At 38.5% G+C, this 22,153-nt stretch overlaps 1 protein-coding gene across 2 annotated transcripts in view; it reads right to left on the bottom strand.

The window, feature by feature from the left end:
- Positions 1–8,270: 8,270 nt before the first annotated feature.
- Positions 8,271–22,153, bottom strand: part of MKLN1 (muskelin 1) — a 173,277-nt gene continuing 159,394 nt past the window's right edge. The window contains exons 17-18 of one of the 2 annotated variants that reach the window (XM_047694932.1): positions 19,585–19,643; positions 8,271–8,625 (exon numbers count right to left, since the gene is read on the bottom strand). In XM_047694932.1, the coding sequence (XP_047550888.1) occupies positions 8,505–8,625; positions 19,585–19,643 (180 nt within the window). In that variant the 3' untranslated portion in view covers positions 8,271–8,504. The remainder of the gene's footprint in view (positions 8,626–19,584; positions 19,644–22,153) is intronic. The other variant, XM_047694931.1, reaches the window with a different exon arrangement.

Below are 22,153 nucleotides of genomic sequence, written 5' to 3'. Positions count from 1 at the left end.
CGCCCCCCCGCAGTTACTCACGTGTAGTAAAACACAATGAGAATGGCTGCGTTCCCTCCCTGCCTTTTTTTTTTTTTTTTTTTTTTTAGCTTTTTCCGGGCTTTATGACGTGGGGTAACAGAAGAAAGTCAGGAAAAACCAAGTAAGTCTCATCAGTTAATTAACAGTGGTTTTCCTTCTTTAACCTTAGTAATTTCCTAAATTTCTATGATAAACATTTTTTTACATCACAAACATCAATAAATGTTATTATTTAAAAGTCCCATAAAAGGGGGCGCCTGGGTGGCTCAGTGGGTTAAAGCCTCTGCCTTTGGCTCAGGTCATGGTCCCAAGGTCCTGGGATCGAGCCCCACGTCGGGATCCCTGCTCAGGGGGGAGCCTGCTTCCTCCTCTCTCTCTGCCTGCCTCTCTGCCTATTTGTAATCTCTGTCTGTCAAATAAATAAATAAAATCTTAAAAAAAAAAAAGTCCCATAAAAGAAATTTAACACTCTCCAACTTTCAAATGAGCCGGCAGTGGCTTCAGTTTCACAAAGAGAAGAAGCTGTCCACAGTGTTAAGAAGCAAACCCGGGAAGTTAAGACTCTTGGGTACGGACGGAGCTGTATCTTTCTTCCCAATCTAATTTCCAGCTGAACTTCAGTTTTGAGGATCTCTAATTTGAAGGAATCTTAATTTCTGGCCACTGAATAGAACTTTATAACAGAAGTAAAAGAGCTGACTTAAAAAAAAAAATGGTAACATCTTTCCCAAGCTGCTTATGTATACATATACCATTTTGGAAAGACGGAATAATGTTTGTTACAGAGACCAAGACAAGAAAAGGAGGTCCTCACCTTAGCTATCCTTTACTCTTCTGAGGATGCAGACTCAACTGTACATAGAGTTTGAAGTGGTGACAGGGAAGGAATGTCTTTTAAAACAGGTTATTGGAGACACGGATAAGGGAAATTTGCTCATAGGAAAATGTCACATTATTTTGCAATTTTAAAATTGAGCTGCAGGCTATAGATAAAGGAAAATTTAATACTATACCACATAATATATTAATATCAAAAGACATTCTGCACAAGTCAAAAGCACAAGGTGGCTTAAAGAATAACACAATTACAGCATCTCTGGGCCAGGCTGAATGTAATGCATAAAAAAGGAAGTCCACTTTAATTTCTCTAAATGGGTGGTTTACAACTGAAGGAGAAAACAGTTTACCACTGGTCAGTCACCAGAAACATTTTTTTCTGGGAGAGGAAAAAAAACAATCTCAAAAAGGAGACCAAGTGTATATAAGTTTTAAAATTTGTATCTTCCCAACAGAAGACTACTCATATTTAAATTTTGGAGTTTGATATCCTACTAACAGATTTGAGATCAGGGAATTACTTTAGTATATATTTAGTTTATATTCGGTGCTCTCAAAAGTATAGCTAGTGTGTATACGTAAGCTTAAACTAAGCCTTTACAAAGGTGGGGTATCCTAGGACTTCCAAAGTAGGCAACTGAAAAAGGTAACGCCATGCATCTGTCTTCAGCTTCCTTTCCTTTCATCTCAAGAAGGTGAATACAATAACTACAAGGCAAGATGCTAAAACGGTCACTAGCAGACATCTGATGGCACGGCCCTGATGGTGTAAGATGCTGTCTAAGATCCTTGTTGCAAAAGAAATTTATAAAGCTATGCCAGCTGCAATGGAAGTGGACTTATTCTAGATACCTTCTCTAATTAATCACTTTCCAGACATGGGAGAGACCTAAAGAATAAACCAAATTTATTAAAAACTTTTTTAAAAAAAGATTTATCTGTCAGAGAGAGAGAGTGCGCAAGCAGGGGTGCAGCAGGCAGAGGGAGAAGCAGACTCCCTACTGAGCAAGAGGCCCAGTGCAGGACTCAATCTCAGAACCCTGTGATCATGACCTCAGTCGAAAGCAGAAGTTTTAACCAACTGAGCCACGATATATATCTATGTATATAGATATATATATATATATCTCCCATATATATATATATTCAAAGTAGGCTCCATGTATCTCCCATATATATATATTCTAAGTAGGCTCCAGGCCCAGCATGGAGCCCAGTGTGGGGCTTCAACTCACAATCCCAAGATCAAGACCTGAGCTGAGATGGAGTTGGATGCTCAACTGACTGGGCCACCCAGGTGCCTCCAAAATTACTAAATACTTCTAATGCCAGAACTCATGGATTTCTTGGCAAAGTAGATAAATAGTAACTCATGGGATTGTGCATAATTAATTTTAAAGTACAGAAACAACTGATGTAAGTGCAATTCTGTGTGGATTGTAAGTTAAACATGAAATAATTTTCTTCCTATTTTGAAAGGCTAGAAAATAAACACCAACAAAATGACACTGGCTAAACCGTAACAAAGGCTTTCTTTCTTGAGATTGGTTAACAAAAGAGAAATAAAGCTCAAAACTGGCTACTTGAGCAACTCCTTAATCATGCACACAGGCCTGTTCAGTACATCACACAGTGCTTTTCCTTCCTGCCAATTAATCTGGCAGTCATTAAGCACTGAGTGAAACTGAGGAACGATGATCTCTTCATGCTGGTACTGGTGTGGCAGACAGCTCAGATAGCTACACTAACTGCTTGAATGCTAGCATCCCAGATGGTACAGAGCTGTGCAGCAGCAAGAGCTTAAACTTAACGAAAAAGCAAGTCCTATGGGAGCCCCCAAACCGCATGTTATAATGTTGTAGTGCTGGTTTTCCCACTGGATCCTTATCAAGAAACTGGCTGAACGTAAGAAACTGCTCAGCTAGTTTAAAATCTCAAGCCCATCACAGTGGGTTTTCCGTTCCAAGACCTCTAACAGCTCTTGGAAGAAGAGGAGGAAAGAAACTAACTGGGAATGCGGCTTTCCAAAGACTACACAGAATATCTGAGCTGTGATTCCTTTTGATAGTCCTCTTCCCAGCACTGCATGAGCAAAATGAATTTAGGGTTAGAAATGGAGAGCTTTTGGGGCGCCTGGGTGGCTCAGTGGGTTAAAGCCTCTGCCTTTGGCTCAGGTCGTGATCTCAGGGTCCTGGGATCGAGCCCCATATCGGGCTCTCTGCTCAGCCGGGAGTCTGCTTCCCTCTCTCTCTCTCTCTGCCTGCCTCTCTGCCTACTTGTGATCTCTCTCTCTATGAATAAAATCTAAAAAAAAAAAAAAAAAAAGAAGAAATGGAGAGCTTTCTTTTTCGTTTAGATTTGTGGACCTTCGCATCTATGAGCAAAAAGCTCTTATTTTCCTTTCTCTAACATATCTGCATTCTCCTCTCCAGCCCTGTTCCTGGGGTTCAATACCTCCAACTGTAAATGCCCTATGGACAGGCCAATAGGACGCTGCGCACAAATATTTCATTGTAACTATGTGAGCGGCAGATAAAAAGGAAGGTGAATTGGGGCGCCTGGGTGGCTCAGTGGGTTGGGCCGCTGCCTTCGGCTCAGGTCATGATCCCAGGTCCTGGGTTCGAGCCCCGCATCGGGCTTTCTGGTCGGCAGGGAGCCTGCTTCCTCCTCTCTCTCTGCCTGCCTCTCTGCCTACTTGTGATTTCTGTCAAGTAAATAAATAAAATCTTTAAAAAAAAAAGAAAAAAAAAAGGAAGGTGAATTATTTCATAACTATCAGTGATAATTTAAAAATGAACAAATGCCAATCATTTCATAGGAATCAAAGCTATTCCTAAGATACAACTGCATCAGAAACTGAAAGTCAATTCTTAACACAAATTCAAACATCAGCAGAACACCACTGCTACTCAGAGGTAGTAGGAATAGAGGAAAAAAGGCTAAAAAATTGTAAGGAAAAGACAACAGGCAAATGGAAATCTGGTGAGATGCTGAATTCCATAAGCTCTGATATGAAACTTGTACCTGATCATCGGTATTATGACTAGGTTTCCTAATGCCAAGAAAAGAAGCCAACAGTGGCTGCTCCACTAAAGCTGCCACAGCCACGTTACTGTTCTCCACATGAAAATGACTCAAGGATTTTGACAGTAATATCTGAACATTATTAATTCTTTAATAATGGATAATTTTGAATTTCATTATTTTGTTGTCCTAAACAAGAATAAAAGAACATGTTTGCTTCAAAATGATTTTGGCCTTTCTTCTTAAATGGTACAACACTCATAAGCAATGCCACAGAAAACCTAGGAAATCTAGAGCTGAAAAAGCCAAGAGTAAAGTCAGGTTAGCTAAGGAAATAATGGATGTACATCTCATACTATTTGGTCAGCAGGAGGAAATCAAGGTAAAGAAATTATGTAAAATAAAATACTAACATAGCATTCCCCCCCCCCAAAAAAAGAGCAACTGGTGAAGAAATCAATAAATTGTAATGAGTCCTCCTGCCAAAACAAACAATGGCAACATCATTCAGCTGATCTCATTGGCTCCTAATGAATCGTTTCAACAAACTTGGGAAATGTCCACCTTCAACTGAAATACATCGATGCTAGAAATTTCGGATAGTCAAATCATTTCAGCATTGATACAAATCACAGGGAGATATAGGCTATGGTCAAAAATCACAGAAGAATAATGTTACTTGACTACTAAGAAATACAAAAACACCTTTGAGGGAAAAGCCCAGAGATGTAATCTACAAGTATTGTGAAATGCAGACCCTTATGACATTCTCCAATTACTATAAACTTTCTCTGAGGAAGCATGCAATCCCAGATCAAGGACAACTTTAAGAATTTGAAACTTAGTAAAAACTCAGGCCAGAATTTACGCAAAAGGATGAAACTGCAGATGACTGTGGGTTTTTAAGAAGGGTTATGAAGACTATGTTTTTTATAGCTAGATGACCTTGTTTAGAGTACGCATGGTCATGATCCCCTCCCATACAAATCACTTCAAACCATAATTCTCAACTGCCAGGTAACATTCAACCAGCTAAAAAGTTAATACAACATTCACTCAGGAAATAAGTAAAGGACCCATAATTACCGAATGAATTCCATATGGTGTTAAGAATAATTATGACTTTGTGTTATAACCATGAAATGACTATAAATCAAAGGATAAAACCAGGAACATGTTCCTAAGTGCTTTTTGATCCACTGAACATCATCTTAATGTAGTTTTTGTTTGTAGGTTATATTTTTCAACTTTTTTATTACATGAAATTCTGTCAATGTACTTCTAAATAGAACTTTTTTTCTTTTTTAAGATTTCTATTAATTTACTTGACAGAGAGGCAGTGAGAGAGGGAACACAAGCAGGGGGAGTGGGAGAAGGAGAAGCAGGGGGAGTGGGAGAAGGAGAAGCAGGGGGAGTGGGAGAAGGAGAAGCAGGCTTTCCTCTGAACAGGGAGCCCAATGTGGGACTCAATCCCAGGACTGTGGGATCATAACCTGAGCGGAAGGCAGATGCTTAACGACTGAGCCACCCAGGCGCCCTTCTAAATAGCACTTTTAAGGCAGATGTGAAGAGATCTGCTAGAAGAAGCTGGAAACCATTTATATTCAAAATACATACTTCACCCAAGAATGCAGTTTTATAATCTTAAATCACTGTGCTTGAAACCCAACAAAGCTTTCTGTGATAAATCAGCAAATTAACTTTCTATTAGTCTCTACTTATTAGACATGGACAGGTCAGTTTTAGCATCACTGAAAACCAGGTCTAAAAAGATAATCTTGTGAAAAGCTAAGACTGTCAGTTTGAGCAGTCAGGCACCCAAGTCTGGATTCCTTTGCTTGAATGAGACTGAGATATTTGAACTAATCAAACTGGCCACATGAGGTCTCTGTTATTCCACAGAATACAAATGCATTTTAGAAGTATCTTTCAAATCAGATAATTTCTCATCAAGTGCAAGCACTGAAAATAATGTCAGAGATCTAGTTTATTTTTTGGAATAATATATTCCCCCAGGAGAGAGAGAAATGGGAATGAAGTTGAAGCTGGAGATAATGAAACTGAGTAAGCTGTATCCTACTAACGAATGCATCTATAGCATCAGCCAGGTGTTTCAACTGGGACTTGGGAAGCTAGAATGAAAGCATTTCAAGGAATAAAGCACAGGTAACTTGGTCTACCTAAACACTATCTAAAGACCAAATTAGATTAAATCATAATACACTGCTGGAATTCTTGGAAATATATGTAAGCTCCTCACTGAATATATAAACAAGTTTCAAATCAGGTTCTGGTGTGAAATGTGAGCAGTGTGTCATCTTGGTCATGGGGACGATGAAGCCCAGTATTCTCCTGCAATCATCGCCAGCAATGCTCTTTCAGAGCCCCACGGCACAAACTCTACCTAATGAACAACCTCCTCAATGGTATAAATGGCTCACTATGATTCAGCCCCATTTAAATATGTAAGTGAAAAAAAATTCAGAAATGAAGAAAAGGGTAAAAGTTCCGTTTAAATAAAGTGAGGAAAGATAAAATTAAAACAAACTTGTGTTAAAAACCAACTAGTAGAGAGTCAGTTAGGGAAAAACGAAAACAAAATCACTGAGGTCAAGAACTGAGTTTCTCCCATATAAGCAATCTATGGAACTCATGAAAACAGCAACAAAGCAAGCACTGTAGAAACAGAAGGTGGAGGCAGCAGAACTTCATTTGGTTACTATGTTTAAAGTGCCAGAATTCATGGCAAACAAAACGAGAACTTTTAAATTTAGAAACTCTATCAAGTTCTTCCCTATCAACTCTTTGATTTGTACCTGTTTCCCACAAAACAAGATTCAATAGGCTACAATATTAGATAATATTTTATTTCTTGACTGTCCGGGGACTGGCATTTTATGAAGCTGTATGAGAATGCAAGTAGATTCTATGTGCTCACCTATAAAGTCACTTGGTTATTCTGCAGCTGCGCAATTTGGTACTTAGTGAAATTACATACTATAGCTTTCACAAGGTAAGATACAAATCTATTTAATAAATCACTACGGAGAGCTTTGGGATGCTTAGAAAGCTAAGGAGCCCAAGATTCAAGTCTAGAACTAGGAAAAATAGATTACTGATCATTCCCCAAAGCAGTGAAACCAAACAATAAAGACGGAGTGAAGAGGGGGCTCAGTCTCATTCCTATACATGAGACTTTTGAAAAGTGCAACTCAAAAAGTCTTCTCTTTCTTTGGTGAGGTCTAATCCTGCTACTCAGGGACATACTCAATTCCACGAAGTCCTTCACTTTTCAGAGCTACTGGACTGATGGCCATTGACTGTACTGAGGCTGCGTTAGGCATGGTGCGTGCAGCCGTTTTTGAGCAAATGCAAGCACTGGCCCGGTGTGGGCTTCCTGTACTGCACTCCACAGCACCTCATGGAATGATACATGCCTCCATCCCCCACCAAAACATGGAACAGTGGGAAAGCCAATCTGCCTTTCTTTTAATGAAAAAATACTCGCACCGTTATTTTTTTTCTCCACTTAAAAGCTTATGTGTGCTCTGTGAAATGCCTGTCAGCTGTATTCCATCAGGCAACTTCAAGCCATTATTCTTTAAGATATCAGTATACAGGAGCAGATGCAGGGAGCTAATGTATATGGAAGTAAACAAGAGTATAGCTCTGAAAAACCCACCCTCCCAAGTGAAAATGCTACAAAGAGCACAAAGGAGAAATGGAATCACAGCTCTACCAGAGGCAAGAGTCATTTTCTTCCAAAATTTGCTATAAAGACATCAATGAACATATTAATCACTACTGGAATCTTCTTGCTAGTCATTTTTATATTGGCTCTTAAAGGTTCTGCACTATATTCTCCTCAGTTTAAGGTTTCTGTGACTCAAAGCTATTGGAATATCCACTATAAAATATATTATTATAGAAATACTATATACCAATCTCAGATAAGTACTTGGATCAACCTTGGGTTTCATTTCTTAGTTCTATGACAAGGAGCATAAATTTGAGCCCTCTGTTCCGCCTAATGTTTAATGTAATACAAGAATCTAGTCAACAGAGACACACATACCACTTTAACATACATCATTTGCCCTACAGAACTATATACTTTTAAGAATGAAGAGGTAAACAAGTGACACCACCTACAAGCAGTTGTGTGATGCGAGGCAAAGTGAAGTGGGAAAGGAGGAGAGAGAAGGGAGGCCAAACCAGGCGACAACAACAAAACCCCATTCTTCGAGTACTGAGTCTGTTAATAGTACTTATTTGCCCCGATTTTATAAAAATGAAATAAAAATCAGAAAAGGGTAAACTGCCTGATTATTTCTTCTTTTATATTCATTCGTTCTTAAAAGTTAAAGTAAGAAAAAAATATATATATATTTAAATGGAAAGTATACCAATTTCACTTTATTAACCTAATTCAGGATGGGATGAGGAGAAAGGGGCTGAGGTTGGGTATGAAGGAAGAGGGTTAAAACTTGTGACAGTAAAGATCCCTTCAAAATTCTGGTGCAGTCCTCGATCACTGCAGCCTAATTGTCGGTCAACAGAGTTGAACTCCACAATACTGAAAGCAGACTCCTGTTCTCCATTGCTGTCCAGTGACTCTTCAGTTACAGTGTGATGAGGTCCACCAGGTTGCCTTTAGGAGGAGTCATGCTGTCAGGAAAGAAATTTACTAAGGTGTCAAAGAGCTGAGTTCTTTGAGCATACGTGTGATCCACATCGGAAAGCCTGGTAAAGGAGAGATACAAAGAAACTCATCCATTGTGTCTAAAACATGTTAACAGAGAAGCTAGTTGAGAAAAACAGCAATGTATAATGGGAAAACCAAAAACTCATCTGATTTTAAAAGCAGACAGACATGGGCTGTGAACCCAGTTTTATTACCTGGCCGTGGTGTGATCTTAGGTAAGTTAATCAGCCTTTCTGCAACTGTTTCCACAGCGGTAAATTTGTGTTAATCTTATTTACTTCATGGTGATACTGTGCATAGTAAATGCAATTATGTGAGAAGCCCCTGTTCTAATGACTGGCTAACCAATCATTAGTAACTAATAATGATTTTTCTTCTTTCCTTTACAAACATTTTTCTCTTCTAGTCCACTGAGGCAGTTTCACCTTTTTCTGACTTTATAATGCTTCTGAGCCACTAAAATATTTTTGATAATAAAAATACAATAAAATCAGGGGCACCTGGGTGGCTCAGTCAGTTAAATGTCTAGCCCTTGGTTTTGGCACAGGTCCTGGGGTCAAGCTCTGCGTTGAGCTCAGAGCTTAGCGCAGAGTCAGTTTGTCCCTCTCCCTTTGCCCCTCCCCCTGCTCTCACTCATAAATAAAATCTTTTTTTTTTTAAGATTTTATTTATTTATTTGACAGAGATCACAAGTAGGCAGAGAGGCAGGCAGAGAGAGAGGAAGGGAAGCAGGCTCCCTGCTGAGCAGAGAGCCCGAGGAGGGGCTTGATCCTAGGACCCTGAGATCATGACCTGAGCCGAAGGCAGAGGCTTTAACCCACTGAGCCACCCAGGCACCCAGAAAATCTTTTTTTAAAAAAATATTTTATTTATTTATTTGACAGAGATCACAAGTAGGCATAGAGGCAGGCAGAGAGAGAGGGGGAAACAGGCTCCCTGCTGAGCAGAGAGCCCAATGAGGGGCTCGACCCCGGGACCCTGGGATCATGACCCGAGCCAAAGGCAGAGGCTTTAACCCCTAAGCCACCCACGTGCCCCAATAAATAAAATCCTTAAAAAGTAGAATAAAATCAAAATGAAAAACATACTAAAATCACTTTCTTTAGAAGGTGGTCTAAAATCATGGAGGTCCTGAGAGCTGGAAGTTAGTGTCAGAGAACTGAAAGAAATACCTGTACAGTAACGTAGAACATCCCTGGCACATAGGAAATGCCATGCATTTATGGTACTAAGCACCAGGCTCTCTGCCGGGCACACATCATGTGAGAAATAGAACAATGACCTACTTTTTATCCAGATAAACATTAGAAAGTGGATGACATTCTTAAAAGGTGGGGACCATGAACTAAAGGATTTTTCCCCTCCTTTAACCTCTAGTAAACATTTAATTTTCGAGTTCATTCCAGCCAAAGGAATATTCAAGTGAGATGCTTCCTTCCTTTAGTCAGCTGGTATACATTGCTTTAAGCTGCTTTAAATTTCTTTCTTCTTCTTCTTTTTTTTTTAATATATTGGAAGTATCCAGTTTTTTTTTTTTAAAGATTTATTTATTTGATAGACAGAGGTTACAAGTAGGCAGAGGCAGGCAGAGAGAGAGGAGGAAGCAGGCTCCCTGCCAAGCAGAGAGCCTGATGCGGGGCTCGATCCCAGGACCCTGGGATCATGACCTGAGCCGAAGGCAGAGGCTTTAACCCACTGAGCCACCCAGGCGCCCCAACTGCTTTAAATTTCTTATGTACATATGAAGTAGGAAAATAATAAAATAGTTTTTTGATTTCCCTGTTCATGAAATGGCTGAGACAAGAGAACCCTACCGAGTACCATGAGACACAGAAATAGTGCCAGAAAGTTATATATGTCTTGATACTTAATGAAAATTATTTCAAACTGGACCAATGTTCATTCAACTTACAATACAGTTTTAGGTACATTCTGTTTTTTACTCTTGTAAAGAACATGAACAGAACAAAACATTGCCAAGGATACCAGTTTCCTGGAAGGAAAATAAACAATGTTTCAAGAAAGGAACATTCCTTTTTATTAAAACAATTCTTTTACTATTATTTTAAGTTTGAGGGCAAATGTTTACATCTTTGGAGCTTTAAGATTTAACAAAGAGGGGTGCCTGGGTGGCTCAGTTGGTTAAGTGTCTGCCTTCAGCTCAGGTCATGGTCTCGGGTCATGGGATTAAGCCCCACATTGGGCTCTCTGCTCATTGGTGAGTATGCTTCTCCCTCTTCCTCTATGATCTCTCTCACAAAAAATAAATAAAACCTTAAAAAAAAAAAAAAAAGAAACTGTATATTAAAAAAAAAAAAAGATTTAACAAAGAAATATCATGGAAATGAATGGAAGGAAATACTCCAAAATGTAAACAATGTTATCTCTGAATGATGAGGTTATTTTTTTCTATTTTATGCTTTCAGAGTTTTCTAAAATTTTGAAAAATTTCAAACTCCTAGAAGCATTTCAAGAATAGTACAACGAAGACTCATACACCCTTACCTAGATTACTCAAGCTGTTGAACATTTTGTCACATGTGTTCTCATTCTCTCTCTTTGTATGTTTGTACCCCACACATACTTTTTTTGTAGAATGATTTGGAAGTAAATTGTAGACATTTTCACCCCTAAATACTTGAGTTCATTTCACCTAAGAACATCACTTAAATAACCACTATATATGAAATTTAGGAAACTTAACATTTTTGTCCCAATAGTCTTTTTTATAGTTATTTTCCCTATTCATCTAAAACTCAACGAGTATTTAGTTTTCTTTGGCCTGGAATAGTCCCTCAGCCTCTGTTTTTTATGATACTGATATCCTTGAGAAGTACAGAGCAGTTATGTAGTTGTAGAATGTGTTGAATTTGGGTTGTCTGACTGCTTCCTCGAATCAGATTAAATTTATGCAGTTCTGGCAAAAATACTACCAAAGTGATACTGTGTCCTTCCCATTGCATCATGTCAGGAGGCACAGGCTCTCAGTTTATCCCAATGTTAACCGTGATCACCTGATCAAACTGGTATCCGCCAGATTTCACTGGCGTGAAGGTGTTGTTTTCTACCACTGCAATTAGTAAAATACTTTCTTAAAAAAGTTTTTTTTTTAAGTAGGCTCCTTATCCAACATGTGGCTCTACCTCACAACCCTGAGATTAAGACCTGTGATCAAGAGAGTCAGACGCTCCATGGACTGAGTCACCCAGGCGCCCCCAGCAATTAGTAAAATATTGATAAGAACAGCCTGAAACTGTGAATTTCCTATTCCCTGACAGACCCGAACCCAACAATATTTGCCTTCACTGATGATTCCTGCTAAAACAATTATATTTTGCTAAAACAAAACAAAACACTGATAGTGTTTTCCTAATTCTACAATTCCTTCTCCATTTGTTGACTGACACTGAAGAGCTTCTCTTTTTTCCTCCATTTTATTTGCATGACTATGTACTCAGATCCTTTTCTTTTTCAATATATCGTATTTATTACCATCATTATTCATTTTAATACTCACATTGTCCCAGTTTTGGCCAGCAAGAGCTCTTTTGAGCTTGTTTCTGTGTCTTTTTTAATGTTCCCATTAATTTTTGAGCACTTCCTTATTTCCTGGCAGAGCAAGATATCCAAGCTCATCTTTACATAGCTCTGGAATCAGCCATTTTTTTAAGAAGCCCTAATTCCTTTTAGTGGTGAGTGACAGGACTAAGATCAGTTGCATTAATTGCCAAGGGTGGTGGTGTTTCTAGACATGTACATATACGTGCACAGATATACACAGTTTTAAAAGCAGAATTATGAATTTGTGATTTTACTGATGATTCCCGTGTTTTTTAGAACTCTACAGGATTCTTCCTCTCCTTAATCCCATTCCCTACTTATAGTATCTCCTTTCTCCCACTAGGAAAATTGATCTCTACACCATCCTATTTACTCATTTGTTCAACGTAAAATACACACAAAACATGTTCCAGAATTACTATACCCATACCACAACCAACAAAAAAAATAGACATTTCTTTACTTTTATTGTCTCTGAATATATCTAAAAGTATAGTCTAAGCATTGTAGTATTGTACTGAAAAGGTTACTCTCTTTTTCCCCCCTACTGTGTGGTAATATAACCAACTGTAGTCAACTTTAGGGGTTTCCCCCTTGTTTTACTTTCTATATTTGTAAAATTGTCATAATAGGTTTTATTTTTTACGAGAAGATATTGAGTGCTCGCTTCGGCAGCACATATACTAAAAAAAAAAGAGAAGATATTGATTCTGATATATTACTCTAATGAAGTAATACCTATGTATTACTAATATGTTACTAATGAAGTACCTACGTATCCTAATGAAGTAACATTGAACAAAGTTAATATATTTTTATGAGATTAAATAATTTAAGAGGGAGGGAAACACTGAGTTCCTACTCTATCCTAGGTACTTTATATATGACATTTCATTCTTTTTTTTTTTTTTAAGATTTATTTATTTGTCAGAGGGAGTGAGTGAGCACAGAAGCAGGGGGGAGTGGCAGGCACAGGAAGAAGCAGGCTCCTGGCTGAGCAAGGAGGCCAATGCGGGACTTGATCCCAGGATCCTGGGATCATGACCTGGGCTGAAGGCAGAGCTTAACATACTGAGCCATCCAGGTGTCCCTGACCACATTTCATTCTTATAAAAAAATAACGAAGAAGTTATCATAAACCCTCCTTCAGATGAGACAACTTAGGGATATTCAGTCTTTGTAAGATCTCACAGTTGGGGCAGGAAGAGAAAGGAATGTGAACCTGTGTCTATCTGACTCCAAAACCCATTTATTTATTTTTATTAACTAATATTGACTGAGGGCTTAAATTGTAGGCAGTGTGCCAAGTTCACTTACCCCTTAAGAGAACATGTTTAATTTATTTTTTGACTTAATTTTTTTTCTCTTATTGGAGTATATATAATTGACATACAGTATTATATTACTTTCAGGTAAATAACATATTGATTTTGACTTGAGAAATCTATACATAACTCAATGCTCCCAATGGTTAAGTGTGATTACCATCTGAGTATGTTTTACTTTTATTTACCATTTACTAATGAGAAAATTGAAATTCACACTATTATTAGATGAATGTTTAAATTATGGCAGATCTTATTATGGAATACCACGTATTACTTAGTAAGAATACAATAGATCTAGTATAGTTTCTTGCAAACATCTCTAAGCCACATCATTAATTTTATTTTTTTTTTTAAGATTTTTTTTTTTTTTTATTTGACAGAGAGCACAAGCAGGCAGAGAGGCAGGCAGAGAGAGAGGAGGAAGCAGGCTCCCTGCTGAGCAGAGAGCCCGATGCGGGGCTCGATCCCAGGACCCTGAGATCATGACCTGAGCCGAAGGCAGCGGCTTAACCCACTGAGCCACCCAGGCGCCCCGCACATCATTAATTTTAAAATGTTATGTTGTAGAATACGTATTTTACACTGTGTAATAAATAAAACCAGAACACACAAAAGTATATGTCTGTGTGTGTCTGTGTATAGGTACAGTCCATCTTTATTACACAGATTCCTTATATGTGCATTTGCCTGCCCACTAAAACGTACCTGTAACCCCCAAATCAGTACTTGTGGCAATATGTGGTCATTCACGGATATGTGGAGAGCAGCAAACATTTGAATGAGCACAGGCAGATGCTGTCAGCTAAGGTGAACTGGGTGATGCTCTGTCTTCTTTTACCACCTCTCACACTATAAACAAGTGTCCTTTTCAAATCCACTGGCTTTTTATTTTTTACTTTTTTGTGCTTTTTGTTGTGACTTCACTGCTTTATTAAAAAGGTGCCCAAGCATAGTGCTGAAGTGTTATCTAGTGATCCTAAGGCCATGATGTGCCTTATGGAGAAAATTTATGTGTTTGATAAGCGTTGTGCAATGTTAATCAATTATATAAAGAACCTAACTCTGTATGTCCCATAGGAGAAATTTTCTGGTTTAGTATTCACTAATTCAGTAATTCTTACGACTTTACAGAATATAACTACTGTAAATAAAGAGAATCACTGTATTTGTAGGTCTGTGTATATAGTTGTATGTGTATGTAAAAATCTGCCCGATATGAACGATTACACTTGAGAAGAGACAGAGATTGAAAGCTGTTCAAGGAGAACTTTAAGCTTTATCTGTACTCAAAGTTTTTTAAAAAAATACATTAAAAAGGGGTAGGCAGTAAGAAACCCATCAACAGTAACATGACTAATTAAACGGCAGAGCTAGGAAAAAACGGTAATGTAGATTCTAAATCTCATACTCCTAATCAGTGTTTCTCTCACTTCATTTTCATCATAAAATGGAATGAGGAACTAATCACTCAGAGTAGCAGACACTGGTTAAAGCTCAGTGAGAAGTAGTATAGTTGGTTTAGAGTGTGAGCTCTGAAGCCATAGGATTATATTCTGTATCCTAGTCTCGCCATTCATTAGTATTATTCCTGGGCAAGTTACCTAAGCTTCTCTGTGTCCCCGTTTCTTCCTATATAAAGGGGATCATAATACTAACTACTTCATAGGATTATTATGGAGATGAAATGAGTTAAAACCTGTACAGTACTTAAAATAGTACCTGGCCCCATAGTTAAGTGCTCAATAAATACCAGCTATCTATTGCTTTATCACTACTACAACCAGAGATGATAACTCTAAAAAGAAAAGTGACCTATTAGGAACATATATATATATATACACACATATATATTTTAATATTTTATTTATTTTATTTATTAGAGAGAGGGAGAGCACAAGAGAGAGCAGAGAGCATGAGTTAGGGGGGAAGCAGCAGAGGAAGAGGGAGAAGCAGACTCTCCACTGAGCAGGGAGCCCAACACGGGGCTCTATCCCAGGATCCCCAGACACTTAACCGACTAAGTCACCCAGGCGCCCCTTCTTTTATTTATTTATTTTTTTCCTCTAAGATTTATTTATTTGAGAGAGAGAGAATAAGCAGGAGAGGCAGAGGAAGAGGGAGAGAGAATCTAAAGCAGACCCCACCCTGAGCAAGAAGCCTGACACCGGGCTCAATCTCACCCTAAGGTCAGCACCTGAGGCAAAACCAAGAGTAGGATACTTAACCGACTGTACACCCAGGTGCCCCTAGGAATATACTTTTAACTTAATATCTTATACAGACTAGGTAAAGTTTCCTACTTACAGTTAAGAAGAAATAGCAAGAATTCTCATTTTTCTCCTGGATACACGTTTGTTGATCTTTCTATTGCTAATAATAAACTTTCTGTTATACAAAAAGTACCTATAAACATATGGGCTACAGACAAGAGGCTGAAGGAAGTGGATATAAAGTATAAAGGCTAAAAGGACACAGCAAATGCTGCAAAATTCTTAGGGCTCCTCATTCACAAATGTCAACACAATGATAAAAAGCACTATTTTAGGCATCAAATATTTTAAACGTCTCTCTGAATTTGTATTTTGCACATCATATTTGGACTCTAAAATTTCTAAAAAGAGGTGTGAAGATCAAAAAAGGCAATATGTACTATAGACTAGATTTTTCCTACCTGTCACATACCTTGCTGAAAATATGCTTAAGTCGCTCCAGTGTATACTTTCTGGAAATAAGACACAGCTCTAAACATTGGCAAAATGTCTGAGTTCAAGTTTAAAAGTTTAAAACCTAGAGCCACCATAAGCTTTAAATTAAAGATCCCCAGAGGCTGCTTTTCTCTGCAGTCAGTCATTTTTCAAAACTAAGATAATGCCAGCTATTTGTAAAACGCTTTCCATCTTTTTAATTCTTTTTTTTTTAAAAAGATTTTATTTATTTATTTGACAGAGAGAGAACACAACTGGTGGGGGGCAGCAGGCAGAGGGAGAGGGAGAAGCAGGATCCCCGCTAAGTGAGGAGCCCCAAATGGAGGTCAATGCCAGGATCCCAGGAACATGACCTGAACTGAAGGCGGTCACCTGACTGAGCCACCCAGGTGCCCCTAATTCTTTAAATTACATAGGACATTAGTAAATACTTTCATTTAATTCTCAGTAAGACGTTAAGATAAACAATTCTGGAGGAAGTCAGTCAGAAAGTTTGGTGGAGGCAAATATTTTTGGAGAATTTAGAAAATGAAATATTTAGTTTATCTGCACATGAAAAATATATACATCTAGGGACACCTGGCTGGCTCAGTTAGTAGAACATGTGACTATCAATCTTGGGGTTGTGAGTTCAAGCCCCACACTGGGTGTAGAGATTACTTAAAAATAAAAGTCTTTAGGGGCACTAGGGTGGCCCAGTCGTTAAGCGACTGCCTTCGGCTCAGGTCATGACCCCAGGGTCCTGGGATGGAGCCTCACACTGGGCTCCTTGCCTAGCAGAGAGCCTGCTTCTCCCCCTGCTTGTGTGCCCTCTCTCTCTGTCTCTCTGTCAAAGAAATAAAATCTTAAAAAAAAAAAAAAGATAAAAATCTTTTAAAAAAATGTATACATATATACATGAAATGACCCATTTGGTTTCAATTTTTATTTTTATTTATTTTATTTATTTTATTTTTTTATTTTTAAAGATTTTATTTATTTATTTGACAGAGAGAAATCACAAGTAAGCAGAGAGGCAGGCAGAGAGAGAGGAAGGGAAGCAGGCTCCCTGCTGAGCAGAAAGCCCGATGTGGGGCTCGAACCCAGGACCTGGGATCATGACCTGAGCCGAAGGCAGCGGCTTAACCCACTGAGCCACCCAGGCGCCCCTGGTTTCAATTTTTAAAAAAAGATTTACTTATTTCAGAGAGCGAGCAAGCATGTGTGCATGCACATGCATTATCGGGGTGTGGGGGAGGAGGGGGAGGGGCAGATGTAGAGGGAGAGAAGCAGATTCCCTGGTGAGTCCAGAGTCCCATGTGGGGCTCAAGCTCATGACCCGAGATCATGACCTGAGCCAAAATGAAGAGTTGGACGCTTAACCGACTGAGCCACCCAGGCGCCCCAAGGTTACATTTTTAAGGGAAATAATAATAATGGTACTGTGAATGGAACACTTACTGTTTTATTGTGCTAAGTGTTTTCCGTAATTATTTCATTTAATTCTCTCAACAACTTAAGGTAAGTACTCTTATTATCTCCATCTTATAGATGGAGAAATTAATTATTAGAAAGGTGACTTGCTCGAGTCACTTTTGAAATTAGCAAGCGGCAGAGCTGATATCCGAACACAGATTCTGATTCTTAACTGCTCTCCTACACTCTCATCTCTTAACTATGAAAGATACTGCCTCCCTTCAGACAAGGTAGGAAATAAAACCCCGTAGGAATTTTCTTTTTGTATTTTTTCCTATTGTTTGTATTGTTCTCTGAGGTTTGCTTGCAATCCAAGCAAAACAAACTGTTCCTGATAAAACATATTAGCTGGCAGTGAACAGGACAGAGACCAAAGAAGAGAGTTAAGTTAAAGGTAAAATGTTTGCTGAAACCAGCCTCACATATTTAAGTAACTGCCGAGAAATTCTCGTTCTGGCGGCTAAATACAAGTCAGCTGGGGAGACTGCAGTGCTGCCCACCAAAAAAATAAAGGTAACGGCTCTGGGCTTTGGTATCCACACGTAACAAGGCACGTGTTTGTTCTAACAGAATTTCTATGTTCCAGGGACCTAATTCATGTATCACTATATCTGTTTCAAATGATGAGATTCACAAGGGTATGGACTTTCTAAAATAATGCTTACTTATATGTAGGTTCTCCATCATAAGGTTAAGATCTTTATTAGCCTCAAAACATCTTCGTGTATGGAATCGTGGTAAATGATTATCTGAATTTTCAGAGAACCTATGTTTTACAGCAGCCTGCTCAGTCCTGCCCTGTGGAATCCTAAGTATTCTGGAATTAGGACTAAAGTTGCCTAGATCAGTGGAGAAGCCTTAATTACTGGTTATGGAGCAAGAAAGGGCAAGAACCCAAGGAAAATTCCTATTCTTTCCCACCCCACTGAAAAACACCAGAATTATATATGCTGTTTTTTTCCTTTGAGGTATGGTTTACCTTTAGGAGACGAAAGGACAAACAATGAAAAAATTAAATCGATATTCCAAAATGTTATTTTATTCCAGAGATAAAGAATAGTATCTATATTACATATACTGGAAAATTTCAATATTACTGCCCATTTCTAAGGCAAACAATAATAGCACTGGCATCAATGGAATTAATAAGCATTCACTGTGGGACTGTATTTTATGATGAGAAGAGGAAAGCTGGAAATTCCCATACTTCAAAAACCTACAATCTTGTTGAAAAAGTAAAGCTATCATAATGACTTATCCTAATGAAAAGATTCTTAAAAATTGACCTGAATAAAGCTCTGGATGGTGGAACTTCTACAGATTCCCCACTTCACTACAGTCAAGCTTACTTTAGTAATTCATTAATAGCAAATGAGAGTATTCCTAAATGACGACTGATGCCCCTATATGGGGTGTCTAAGAAATGCTTGAGTTTCAAGTAGAATATTTGTTAAACAATTAAGATAATAACACTCATAAATCCCCATTTTCAGGAAAGAGCTAAGGCATTTTCTTAGATCTCAAAACATTTTTTTCACTGCCTACCCCATCAACAATCCGTTTCTCATACAATTCCACAAAGGACAAACTGAGAGGAAAAGTCATTAAACCAAGAAGTGTTACCTCATAGTAAGTGTATCAGTAATTTACAGCCTATATTCCAAAACAATGCTATACAAGTTAATTTATTTGGATCATGCTTCTACTGCCTTCCGTTTGCATAATAACCCAGCAACTGGTGTAACAGGAACTGCAAACTAACCCATGAACTGGTGACTGATGCGTGGAAAGTAACTTTGTAGCAGGTCATTAGAAAATCTGCTCCCCACCTTGAAACTTGCACCATTTGTTTAGCTGAACATCTCACCTGATGTTTCATTTAAAAGCAACCAAAACCCAATTCCCCAAATGCAAGGGCATCTAAGCTGGATAAACTACGCTGGAATACTTACCTAGAGCTGTAAAATCTGAACCAGATTTGAACAGAGCTGAAGCTAGAAGCTGGAACTGTAGAAGAAAAATAGAAGCAAATTAGCTGGCTAAGCACATTAGAGAAAAATAACACCACTTACTAGCCACTGTATGTCTCTGCACATGTGCTGCCTGAGTCTATTCACCAAATAATAGCAAGAAGAACACTACATTTAGATTAAAGAATATGCTGATTTTTCTACTGGACTGCTTTCCAAATACTAGACCAAATCTTGGAATTATTTTATTTTTGAAATGTATTAATGTACTGTGAACAAACAACAGATCAACTGAAATTGAGAGTATTTAGAACTATGGTACTTAATTTGGAGAACTATTTATCTTTATCTTGAATGAGGATGCTGCAAAACAGGTAAATTAAAGGAAGAGAGTAGACCAATGAGTAGAATCTCAATGGAATTACATAGTGCTCTGTAAGGCCTAAGTGTTGATACCACTGATTCCTCAAGATGTATTTTATACCTGTGCTTCCAGCCTTTAAAATTTCAGGTTATCAATCACATTAATATATATTTTTTTAATTTAAAGATTTTATTGATTTATTTGCCAGAGAGAGAGCCCAAGCAGTGGGGGCAGCAGGCAGAGGGAGAAGCAGGCTCCCTGCTGAGTAAGGAGCCTGATGCGGGACCTGATTCCAGGACCCCCGGATCAGGACCTGAGCCAAAGGCAGACACTTAACCAGCTGAGCCACCCAGGTGCCCCACGTTAGTATTCGTTAAGCCCTGGTGAATGGTCTTTTGAAGGTCAGAAACTGGACAAATATCCTAAAGAAATTATCCGAGCTAGAGTTAGGAAAAGAGGGAGCCTCACCAGGGAGCCTGCTTCCCCCTCTCTCTCTGCCTGCCTCTCTGCCTACTTGTGATCTCTCCCTCTGTCAAATAAATAAAATCTTAAAAAAAAAAAAAAGGAAAAGAGGGAACCAAAGGAATAATTTAAAATCCATGGGTTTCTGGTTGTTGTTGTTTTTTAAATATTCTGGGTCTTAGTCCTTTATCATACATATCTACTGCAAGTATTATTTTAGTCTGGCTTGTCTATTTTTCTAAAGTCTTTTATGAAATTTTACTTCTGTTGAAATCTGAACTTATCAAGATCTTTTCTTTTTTTTTTTTTTTTAAAGATTTATTTATTTATTTGAGAGATACTGCATGTGGCAGGGTAGGAGGCAGGAGGAAAGGGGAAGAGGGACAAAGAGAGAGAATTCCGAGCAGGCTCCATGCCCAGTGCAGAGCCCAACCCAGGGCTCAATCTCACAACCCCCAGATCATGACGTGAGCTCAAATCAAGAGTAAGGCACATCACTGACTTCCGACCCAGGCACCCACGTATTTTTTTCTTTTATGGCTACTGCCTTTGTGTCATGTCCAAGAAATCTCTGTCTATCCCAAGGTTATACTTCTTGAAGCTTTACTGTTTTAGATTTTATATTTAGGCCCATCTTAAATTAGTTTTTGTGTAAAGAGTAAGATAGGGGTTGAGATAACAGCACCATTTGTTAAAAAGACTACTAAGTCCCCAATAGACTTGGCATCCTGGCCAAAACAAACAAACAAACCTGACCACATCAATGTGGTTCTACTTCTGAACTCTGTTCTGTTCTACTGACCTATCCTTAAGCCAGTACCACAATGCCTTGATAACTGTGGCTTATACAGAATCCTAAAATCAAGTAGTATGAAACCTCTAGCTTTGTTTTTCTGTTTTCAGGAGTTTTGACTAGTCTAGGACCTCTGCTTTTCTATATAAATTTTATAATCAGTTTGCCTGTTTTTTTTTCAACAACAAAGAAATCCAAACTTGCCTTAATATTGATAGGGACTGCATTAAAGTAAAAAGCAATCTGGGGGGGCGCCTGGGTGGCTCAGTGGGTTGAGCCTCTGCCTTCAGCGTGGGTCATGATCTCAGGGTTCTGGGACTGAGCCCCGCATCAGGTTCTCTGCTCAGCGGGAGGCCTGCTTCACCCCCCTTCTCTGCCTGCCTCTCTGCCTACTTGTGATAATTTTAAAATTATTTATTTATTTATTTGACAGAGAGAGAGAGAGAGATCATACCAGTAGGCAGAGAGGCAGGCAGAGAGAGAGGGGGAAGCAGGCTCCCTGCTGAGCAGAGTGCCTGATATGGGACTCAATCCCAGGACCCTGAGACCACCACCTGAGCCAAAGGCAGAGGCTTAACTCACTGAGCCACCCAGGTGTCCCAATAAATAAAATCTTTAAAAAACAAAAAACAAAAAAAACCAATCTGGGGAGAATGGGCATCTTAATAATCCTTAATCTTTCAATCCATAAATGTGATCCCTCTCCATTTATTTAGGTCTTCTTTAATTTCTTACAATAGACTTATTCCTACATATTTATTTTGGCATTAATATAAACAGGTTTAAAATTTTCATTTTTAAATTGTTCACTGCTAATATAAATTTTTTTTTTCTACTGACCTTGTATTCTGTAATCTTGCTTAATTCACTTATCTTAGTATTATTGTTTTGTAGATTGCATGGGGTTTTCCATGGACACAATAATGTG

The sequence above is a fragment of the Lutra lutra genome, chromosome 11 (assembly GCF_902655055.1).
Source record: "Lutra lutra chromosome 11, mLutLut1.2, whole genome shotgun sequence".
Taxonomy (NCBI): domain Eukaryota; kingdom Metazoa; phylum Chordata; class Mammalia; order Carnivora; family Mustelidae; genus Lutra; species Lutra lutra.
This window is presented reverse-complemented; position numbering and strand designations above follow the sequence as displayed.